At 39.5% G+C, this 10,936-nt stretch overlaps 1 protein-coding gene across 2 annotated transcripts in view; it reads right to left on the bottom strand.

Moving 5' to 3' along the window:
- Positions 1–2,267: 2,267 nt before the first annotated feature.
- The window catches only part of RAB28 (RAB28, member RAS oncogene family), a 98,180-nt gene continuing 89,511 nt past the window's right edge, over positions 2,268–10,936 (bottom strand). Inside the window, exon 7 of one of the 2 annotated variants that reach the window (XM_021679378.1) lies at positions 2,268–3,134. In XM_021679378.1, the coding sequence (XP_021535053.1) occupies positions 3,042–3,134 (93 nt within the window). In that variant the 3' untranslated portion in view covers positions 2,268–3,041. Of the gene's footprint in view, positions 3,135–4,414; positions 4,505–10,936 lie in introns of those variants that run through there. The other variant, XM_021679379.1, reaches the window with a different exon arrangement.

Raw genomic sequence — 10,936 nt, 5'->3', positions numbered from 1 at the left:
TGGCCATATGCTCTGTTGCATGTTCACTGTGTTGGCTCTCCTGGCCCAAAAGGCTCTCAATGATGGGTCAAGCTTAGCTGGGAAAGACATAAAACCGATGGGACCAAAGGCACAGGGTGGGAAGGGGGGCACATTTTCTATCCTCACCTTGGTGATCAGAGGGGAAACTTACCACCCCCGGCCTCTCTGGACTACAGTACTGGTCTAGGTGGTCACGTGAGAAGATGGAAGGACCAACACTGACCATCACTACCGCCAGAAACACTCAGGCCTGGTCAACTCCCAGGAAGGAGGGCAGGTGTGTGACCTTCACAAATGGAAGGCAGCCTAAATCGGGACCCGGCCTTGTCTATCCTACCTCAGAAATGGTTTGTGTGGATCCTGGCTCTACCGCCTACTCAAGGAGGAAACTGGTGCACTCACTCACTCTCAGCTTCGGCGTCCTCATGTGTAAAATGAGGGCAATGATACACCTGTCATAGATTGATGTGAGAAAAAAAAAACAGCTCTTGTGACAAGGGCCTGAAAATGTCCAGGAAAAGCAACCCTACAAAGGCCATTCTCCCTCCTGCCCCCTGCTCAGTCCCATTCAGTGCTCCCAACTGCGTCAACACACAGCTGAAGTGCTTTGGTGTGATCACAGGCCTCTCGTAATTTCTCTCTGCTTCCTCCAGAATGCCTTGCAGCACTTAGCTCGTACAATCATATATATGTGGTAAGTCATACCTGCAGTAATTGGATTAAGAAAAAGATCTGAAAATCTTCCAGTTTTCACATAGATGTAAAAACAACACAAAATGACCACAAGAGCATGGCCTCATCTCTTACTGAACATAAAATCTAAGGAAAGTTTAGTTTAATAGTAGACTTAATCAGAGCTTTTAAAATAGCAGCAAGAGGGGCACCTGGGTGGCTCAGTCGGTTAACCCTCTGGCCTTCAGCTCAGGTCATGATCTCGGGGGTCCTGGGATCACAAGCCCACGGCAGGCTCCCTGCTCAGCAGGGAGTCTGCTTCTCCCTCTGTCCCTCCCCCTACTTGTGCTCTCTCTGTGTCAAATAAATAAAATCTTTTAAAAAATAATAAAATCAAATAAATAAAATAGCAACAACAAATATTTCTCCTATTAGACTGTAAGGTCCTTGAGAGTTGAGTTCTCTTTTATTCAAATTTATATTCTCCTGAGGAACACAGGGAGAATATGCTTTCCCTAGAAGACGGGCCATCCTGTTAGGAGATGCCAAAAGGAAGGATAAAATGAAATACTTCGAAGGGCTTATCACTTTGAAAGGTATAAAAGGCTGCTTAATTGCTACAAAATAAAAAACATAGAAATCACAGTTAAAAAAGATTAGACTTGCTACCTGATGACTACAGAAGTCACAATCTTTAAAATTTCTTCAACCTCAGATCACTCTCGAGAAGTGGTGACCCCTGGCCTTGAGACAGAAGATTTCCTATCGGGTCTAGCTTTGATTCCATGTCCTCTGTCAAGTTCCTTTTTCTCTCCAAACTTCAGTTTCCCTAGCCACACAGGATATTAAATAACAAGTTTTCTAAAATCCCTTACAGCTGTAAAATTAGGTGTCCAAAATTTCTGCACATACTTGTGGCGAGTCTTCTCGAGAAAGGCACCCTGCTAGGTGCTCCAGAGAGGCGTGAAACAGAACAGACCCGGACTGTTCTCAGTAGACTCGTGGCTTGTTAAGTAATAAAACACGAGGACACAAATAACTGTGATTTGAGGCAAGAAGGGGTAATGACCATCCAAGAGGTACTCACAGGGAACTGCACCATATAGACGAGGACTGGCTTTGTGGAGGGATGGCATTCATTCCTGCTTTGATGTGGCAAGGCCAAGCACAACTATGACCAAGATACACAGAGCCCTGCCCTCAGAGTGCCTAAAGGCTGGCTGGCAGAAGAGAGAATTCAGAGGGGGCGGAATTCCAGGCAGAGGGACCCATGCGTTAAGACAGGAAGGCAGAGCATCATAAAGCACACAGGAGTGAGTCCAGGGCTCTGTCTGTGCACAGGCAGGCAGTGCACAGGAGATGAGGATGAGAAAAGGGAGAGAGGTAGGGTGCACCTCATGGGGAGTCCCTGACATGCCAGGCTACAGACTTAAACCAGTCCAACAAAATCACCTACAACTCTAAGAGACTGAAAGCTTACTAACCGTCATGTGATCCCTCACTTGGTATCCAAATACACTTTGTTTACTGTAACTAAAAGGAAGACACCTGAAAGAAAATTCCCCCAAAAAAGTAACTGAAATAAGTTTATTTGCAGAAGAACATCTGAACATCAGGTACAGTGTGATCCACAATGATCCAACAACAGCCGAGACTCGTTCTGGGCGTGCTCTTACGCAGTTTGGAGGAAACATCAGCTGAACACATATCAAACTTCAGAAAGCCGTCTAACCTGAGTATCACACAACACATAATGACCATGACAGTAATGAAAATACAACAGCAAATACTCACCACTTTGTGAGCTACAGCAACAATATAAGCAATTTAGGCCCTTTTTAAAAAAATGAAAAAATAGATTACAGCTTTATTTCAAGCATTTTCAGTTGAATACAACTTTGTATATTTTCACTCACAACAGACAGCAAAAGAATGCCTTCTGAAGCATCTGTAGATAAAATACATTACTTGTTTAAATGTTTGCACTCGGAAGTGCACTTTGCTAGGTAGGAGTTCAGATAAGAGAATGAAACTGTGCTGGGCCAAAATCCTGGCTGCTGATCAAGACTTGTATAGTTTCCGTATCTGTCTAAAAAAGTTTACATCGGAGAAAAAAGAAGGAGAACGTAAAGAGAACCAACATTCTTCTTTTTCAGTGAAGCAGTCTAATGGATTCCAAGTGTGTCGCCCCGAAGTTGAGTCCCATCCAGGCCGAGGAGCCGAGGAAGCTGGGAGGAAAGTGCTAACTGAACACTACAGAGACGGCCACTGATAACAGGGCTTCTAGAGGCCCCGGGCCACACGGGGTGAAGGGCCGCCAGGACCACTGGTAGAAAGGTAAAGTGCGCTCACTGAACTGCACACATAGAGCTCCTCGGAGGGTTAACAGTTCTTGACAGAGGTTCCTGGTTGTAGTTTACAATATCTGCCTTCACCACCCTCTGTCATAAAAGAAAACAGAGTTATTATCAGGACATCAGAACCTTTAGAAAGAGCTTGTTAAAGTATATTTTTATTTTCTGAACTGTGGTGAACTCCTGATGACAGACATCATAAATGAAGCCAGAGCTGATATTAAAAGAATCAATCAGAACAAACTGATGTAGAGCTGAGATGTTGGGGAGTGAGGAGCTTCGGTTTGTTTTTTGTTTTTGTTTTGTTTTTTGTTTTTTAAGGATGGAAGAGCAATTCCTTTACTGAGTCTTCCCTGGTTTTATGACATTAACTTGATGTTACCACAAGTCTAACACAAAATTGACACATCAATAAGAAAAATTAAAGCCTAGTTATAATTTAAAGCGAATGAATGAGAATTAATCATTCACATACTTTAATTCATAGGCAAGACTTCATAATTTCAAAGTAAAATATGTCATTATTTATTAATATTTAAATAAACCATTATACCCAGCCATAATTTTTTTAGAATGTCTGCAGCAATTTGTGAGTTAGTCAGAAAACGTGTAAATGTTATATAGGAGCCACATATAAAGGAGAAATGTTTTGAGCAAACCAATTTTTAAAACTTTTCCAATTTTTAAAACTTTCCTCCCAAATCCCTAATTTACTTCCAGAGAGCTCACTATTGGGTTATGAATAATGACTCTAACAAAATACAGAATGAAAAATTTAGAAAATTACCTCATATTCATGTTTTTAAAATAATTTAAACCAAAAGACACTTTTAACTCTTCTTTCCATCCCTCTAACCCACACTTCAAGGAATATCTTCAATGATGAATTTAGCAATATGCCCTAAGTAATAATTTAAATTAAAACAGCCCCTTCACTGTTCTCAACTCTATTACTAAGTCTGCACACAGAAGCAGACAAAGAAAGGTAATTCAAGGCAAATTTTAAAAATACCCTTTCAATTACCATGCTATTTCAGGAAAAATGGGAAGGACTGAATAATGAAATAACTGTCTCAACTCTCCACTTCACTGCACATGTGATAAACACAACGATAAAGACAAATATGTTTGAAAGTAACTGAAATGTTATTTTAATTTGCTCCAATTCCTTGTTTGTCAGTCTCCTGGCAAAGAATCAATTTTTCAAAGTTCTAAAACAGGCCTTACAATTAACAATATTAACTCCCAATCATGTACAAAAATCATTTGAACTTCTCTACTCATAAGGAATAAAGAGCAAGATAGCATCCATTATTCCCCCGCCCTCCTCCCCCAAATTGCAATCAATTTACCCATTAATACCTGCACTACTGTACTGAACAGATTCTACTCTGAGCAGAGTTGGTATGTCGATTATCTTCTTCCGGGTACTTCACTATTTCTGCCCTGACAATATGCTGCCAATTCCGTACAACATAAACAAGATGAAGAAGAAAGTGGGGGGGGGGGGTAAGAAAAGAAAGAAAAAAAGGAAAGTATGTTCAATGACTGAAAATAGAAGGGAACATCAAAGCAGAAAAAGAAACAAACACATAAATTTAAACATGTCACAGAAAAAAACGGCAGAATATATGCATATAAAAGGAAAGAAAATGAATGAAGATCCATGAAACGTTATTCTTTGCAACTCTATTTAATTATTGAAATAGACATGTCTACTGAACCTCCCAGACAAGATGGGAGTTCTACTTTTGGTATCACAATTACACATTATATCTATAACACCCAGAATTTCAGAGGACAACAAAGAATTACAGGGATTTTCTATACTAAAGTGCAGTAAAAGTATTTAATTCCATCTTCTTCAACAAACATTACTGAAGATCTATGTGCCAGTCACTCTACACTGGGAATGCACGGTTGAATTACACAATCTCTGTTCACAAGGTGCTCTGGACTAAATGGGGAGAGAAACATGTACACAGCTAATTGCCATACAAGATAAGAGCTTTACTAGTGGACTTATAATATCTTGTGGGAAGAGAGGGGAAGGAGTAATTAATTTTCTCTGAAGGTGGGGAGTGGATGCATAAATCTGAGGAAGCCATGTGCCACTTACAATCTTTACACTTAATATCTATTACTTGTCAAAGACTTCTTTTTGATGCTCATTCCCTTGTCCCACATAACCCTCACCTCCATGCTTCCAAATTCCATATAGAAACAAAACACATTTTCTATCATTTAAGAAAAAGTCCTGACATACAGTATTGAAGCACAATAGCTACTGTTTCAAATATCTAAAGGAGTTTTGCTAAATAAAAAATCAAAACTACTTTGATTTTGGATTGCTATAACCCTTAGGATGAAAAGAACATGTACGACAAGTATGTATGATAGCGATAACGTGCTCCCCTCAAATTTCTTAGACTTAAAATTATCCTCATTTTTTTATGATTTCAAATATCTTATTTCAGAAAATCTTTCTTCATATTAGTATCTATTAATTAACACATATAGAAACACATATTAGGGGCGCCTGGGTGGCTCAGTTGGTTGGGCGACTGCCTTCGGCTCAGGTCATGATCCTGGAGTCCCGGGATCGAGTCCCGCATCGGGCTCCCTGCTCAGCAGGGAGTCTGCTTCTCCCTCTGACCCTCCTCCCTCTCATGCTCTCTGTCTCTCATTCTCTCTCTCTCAAATAAATAAATAAAATCTTTAAAAAAAAAAAAAGAAACATATTAATATGGGCAGTTTTTTGTGATAGTATTTATGACAATTGGATAAACAACTGAGAGTAAGTGAAGAGGAATCTATGGTATATTAGCCTTGGATGGGCTCTGCTCCAATTCTCTAGCAAGCAGCATTAACTTCTGGACAAGACTCATGATTTACTAGGCATTCAGCCTGATGCTATCAACAGAAGCATTACCAACTGCCACATGAGGTATTAACGTTGAACACCATTATCTGACCTCCCCAAACCTAACTGTTTCATGCCAAACTATGGGTTACAATAAAGAAAAGGGATTTTCATAATCAGTAAGCAACTCATTAATCCTCCACAATGTTGGTTTAAACCCTATCCTATAAACACAACCAGGTTACTGACCTGTGGTCAAGACATTTTGGTTGAAGTATTGACTAACATAAATGACTTGGATTTTCACCATTAATTTTCATCAAATTAATGAAGAACTAACAAGGCAACATCTTTCTTGGAGGCCTTGGCTGTGGTGACATAAAGCTTTGTACAAAGTTTCTGAACTGGAAGCCAGACTAATAAGGCTCTGCAGATTCAAAACTTTGCTTTCTATGAGGAGAAAAACATGATTTCCATGCCATAAACTTCATGGTGGTTTCATAGTAGTCAGCTTGTTTACAAGCCATTCATTGATGTTTTCAGAGAAAATGTTACCTACAAAACACCAACTTTTACCTATGGAGCCACAAAGTACACTCTGCTATTATTCTCTGCTATTAGTTAATGGAGTGAAAATAAAGAAATGGCCCTAAGAGGAAAGAAGCCGTGTGGCTGAACACCGGCTTAACCCTTATTTTGTCAGAGTATTTATTTGTGAGTGGATACTGGAAATGGAAGCGGCAGCTATGCAGAGGGTAAGCAAGAAAGCAACCTAGGCGCTGGGGCAGGAAGGTGTAAAGAGTATAGAGATGGGCTCTCGGGAGGACACTAAAAGATCAATTTGGCCAATTCTGCAACTGTGTCTTAATCCAGACAGTAGTAACACATTTGCCATTGCAAAAGTTGCAGTTTGTCATGTTCAGGATATGGAGTAAACATACCTTGAAGGCTTAAACACTCGTCAGTATCACTCATTCAAAGCTAATCACTATTCTAGATATTGAAGACATTCAGATAAATAATACATAATCTCTGTTTCTGAGATGTGTAAGAGTCTAGCACGGAATACAGAGATGTAGACTATTAAAGAATATTATGGTTGATATATATTCAAACTGCAACAAAATTAGAGATTACCACTTAAAGCATGGTTATAGCATTTTTTTGAAGCATGGAACTTTGTACATAGTAGGAACTTAAAAGAAACTTCTTTTTCTTCCATATAATGTGTCCTTACATGCTGCCAGTAACTTTCATAACTTTGGGTGCAAGTTACCTTAACACTTTGGTGTTCACAACCTCCTGATCTTTTTAAAAACACAAGGTTTATCTACATGGTCTCTAAAGCCCCACATTTAGATCTTGAAACTATATAAAAAAATAACTTTAAAAGGTGAGGAGGAAAAGAAAAAGATATGATATGGAAATCCATTAAGCAATGTTCAGTATCTGAGGATTAGAATAGTTTGTACAAAGCAAGTACGTATGTTCTACAAGTAAGACAAGTGATGTTTAGGATAAGAAAGGAATCTCAGTGCAGTTTTTGTAAACAGATTGGCAAAAATGATAACGATTAACATCTGGGTAAGAAGAATCTATTCCTTGTGGCTCCTTAAGGAAGGTCAATATTCAGAGAAAGCTAAAGAGAGGAACCCTAGGATCAGGGGTTAAATGGGCACTTGAGTTGTACAGTTATGTGCATGCCTAATACACACCAGGCCCTATGCTAGATATGTTCATATATAGTATGAAAATATTCAGAGGGGACCTCAGGAATAATATATATATATGTACACACACACACACACACACACACATATATTTTTTTAGCAAGTTTAGTATCTCAGACAGGAGAGAAATTTTTGTTTTGAGGAAACTAATGCTTACCAAGTTCAAACCAAACAGAAATTCATAGTTTATTAACTCACAAGTGAAAATGTCAAGGCTTAAAAATGCTTAAGAACTCTTGGGGCGCCTGGGTGGCTCAGTCAGTTAAGCATCTGCCTTCAGCTCAGGTCATGATCCCAGGGTCCTGGAATTGAGTCCCGCATCAGGCTCCTTGCTCAGTAGGGAGCCTGCTTCTCCCTCTGCCGGCCGCTCCCCCCTGCTTGTGTGCTCTCTCGCTCGCTCTCTGATAAATGAATGAATGAATGAATGAATGAATAAAACTCTTACCATCAAGTATATATGGCAAAACCTTCTTGCAATTCAGACTGAAAGAGACAAGACACAGAGTATGCATTTTCTCCTTGGATTATCTGATGTATTACTGAAAAGCTGAACGCTACACCTTTGAGAGCATAGCAATTGGAAATTCATTTTTTTCCCTAAAGGTTTGACGACTTTGTAAACAAACAAAAAAACGTGAACAATATGAGAAATGAGGACATTTGTTAACAACTAGTCCCAGCTTTTACACTATCTTAGAGGAGAACAGCTGGGGGAGAAAAGAGAACAGATAAATGATACAAATGCAACTACTGCTTAAATCGGGGACTCTGGACAAGGCATCTAGAGTGTACATAAGGAACAAACTAGGTTAGACTAAAATAGTAGAATCTCTTTATATAATCACTGAATGGAACCAAGACTATAACCTGATTATAAATACCTATATCACAAACTGAATTACTATAGCATCAGTTTCCATGTGACTGGTGAGTCTACTAACTAGCTCCTTCTCCAGAAGATAATACAAACACTTTCAAATGTTACACCAAATTCCCTCAGGAATCTTTCAAAAAACACAGAAAACAAGTGTGCATTCTCTTTCCCTCTTTGCCTTGCCTTCCTGCCCCACTTCTTCTTCTCTCCCACTCTCTCACTCACCAGTTAGATTGGCCATCATCAAGAAGAAGGCGATAAATGTTGGGGAGGATGTAGAGAAAAGGGAACCCTTTTGCACTTCTGGGGGAACATACATTGGAGCAGCCACTATGGAAAACAGTGTGGAAGTCCCCCCCCCAAATTAAAAACAGAACTACCATATGATCTTACAATTCTACTTCTGAGTATTTAGCCAAAGAAAATAAAAACACTAACTTGAAGATATATGCACCCCCATATTCATTGCAACATTAGTTACAATAGCCCAAGATATTCAAACCACCTAAGTGTCCATCAATAGATGAATGGATTAAAAAAAAGTAGTACATATATGGGGCACCTGGGTGGCTCAGTCTGTTGAGCGTCCAACTCTTGGTTTCAGCTCAGATTGTGATCTAATAGGTCGTGATCTAATGGATCATGGGATCAAGCCCCAAGCCAGGGTCTGCACTCAGCATGGAGCCTGCATAAGACTCCCTCCGCCTCTCCTTCTGCCCTTCTCCCCACACACGCACACATGTGCTTTCTCTCTAAAATGAATAAATAGGGCACCTGGGTGGCTCAGTTGGTTAAGCGACTGCCTTCGGCTCAGGTCATGATCCTGGAGTCCCGGGATCGAGTCCCACATCGGGCTCCCTGCTCGGCAGGGAGTCTGCTTCTCCCTCTGACCCTCCTCCCTCTCATGCTCTCTGTCTCTCATTCTCTCTGTCTCAAATAAATAAATAAAATCTTTAAAAAAATTTAAAAAATTAAAAAATAAAAAATAAATAAATAAAATGAATAAATAAATCTTTTTTAAAAATGTAGTACATATATATACAATGGAGTATTATTCAGCCATGAAAAAGGAAGACATTCTGTCATTTGTGACAACATGGATGGACCTCAAGCATGTTTTGCTAAGTGACAGATGTCAGACAAAGACAAGCACTGTGTGATATCACTTATATGTGGAATTTTAAAAGGCCAAACTTGTGAAAACAGAGTAAAATGGTACTTGCCAGGGATCGGGGGTAAGGAGGACAAAGAGATGTTTAAGGGTACAAATTTAAAATGAATAGTAAATAAACCCTATAGATATAATGCACAGTACAGTGAAGACAGACAACAATATTGTATTATAATCATCAAACGTGTTAGGACATTAGAACTTATTATTCCAACTGCTAAAGAGAAAAGGTAATTACAGAATGCGATAGAGGTGTTATCTCACTACAATGACAATCACATTACAAAGTAACATGTCATATACCTTAAGTTTATCCAATGTTATATGTCAAATATATTTCAGTTGAAAAAAGAACTGTGCTCAACACGGCTTGCTGGCTTGCATGTAGGTTCTTAGAAACCTCTTTTTAAAATCTGAACTTTTGAAAATGTTTCCACTGAGAAATGTTGTTAATTGTGAAATCAGTAATTTAATTGGCAAAGGCACCAAATTCATCAGATTCGGGAAAGAAGAATGAGGCTTCCCTACACAAAGGATTCTGATAAACATAAGAAAAGAGGGCTTTTGTAATGTGAATTCATCTTCAAATGAATGAATTCAAAGTAAACTCCACCAACAAACTGAAGATTGAGTTAAGTGTCAGTCACATAATAAACAAGATGGGATGCACTGAAAAGGTAATGTGTACAGGGAGGGTAGAGAGCTATGTAGTTAACACATCTGATACCTCTTTAGTTAAAATACGCCTAGATGTTAAGTCCATCCCTAAAGTCAAGATAGTAGCTTTCTGGCTCTTGTGACTAAGAGTGACTAAGAGTGAGCTAAGAACATTAATCAAGGCTCCCTAAAGTTTTGCCTTTTAAAAGTATCCAAGTTAGTCCATCTCTCTGGTGTTATTCCTGAACCTGAGCACAGTGGAGACGACGCAGTATACAGAATTCTTTCCTGGGGTGGCTGCCTGTGACCTACCAGCACACCTTCACCTCTAGGAGGGCCCACCAATCACAAGGGTTCCCCCTTCTCCATTCCTTTAGGAGAGAAATCTCAAAGTAATCTTGGACTTCTCTCTTTTATCCCGTCATTCCACAAGCCCTGTTGATTCTGCTCTCTTACATCCATTGTTTCCCTTCCGCCTTGATTCTGATCCTTATCACATGAAGGCAGTGTAATCTCCTTGTTTCCATCTCTTTCCCAACCAACCAACCACACACACACACACACACACACACACACACACACACACACACACAC

Source organism: Neomonachus schauinslandi, chromosome 2, assembly GCF_002201575.2.
Source record: "Neomonachus schauinslandi chromosome 2, ASM220157v2, whole genome shotgun sequence".
NCBI classification, from domain to species: Eukaryota; Metazoa; Chordata; class Mammalia; order Carnivora; family Phocidae; genus Neomonachus; species Neomonachus schauinslandi.
Note: the sequence above shows the minus strand (reverse complement) of the source record. Positions and strands in the feature narration are given on the sequence as shown.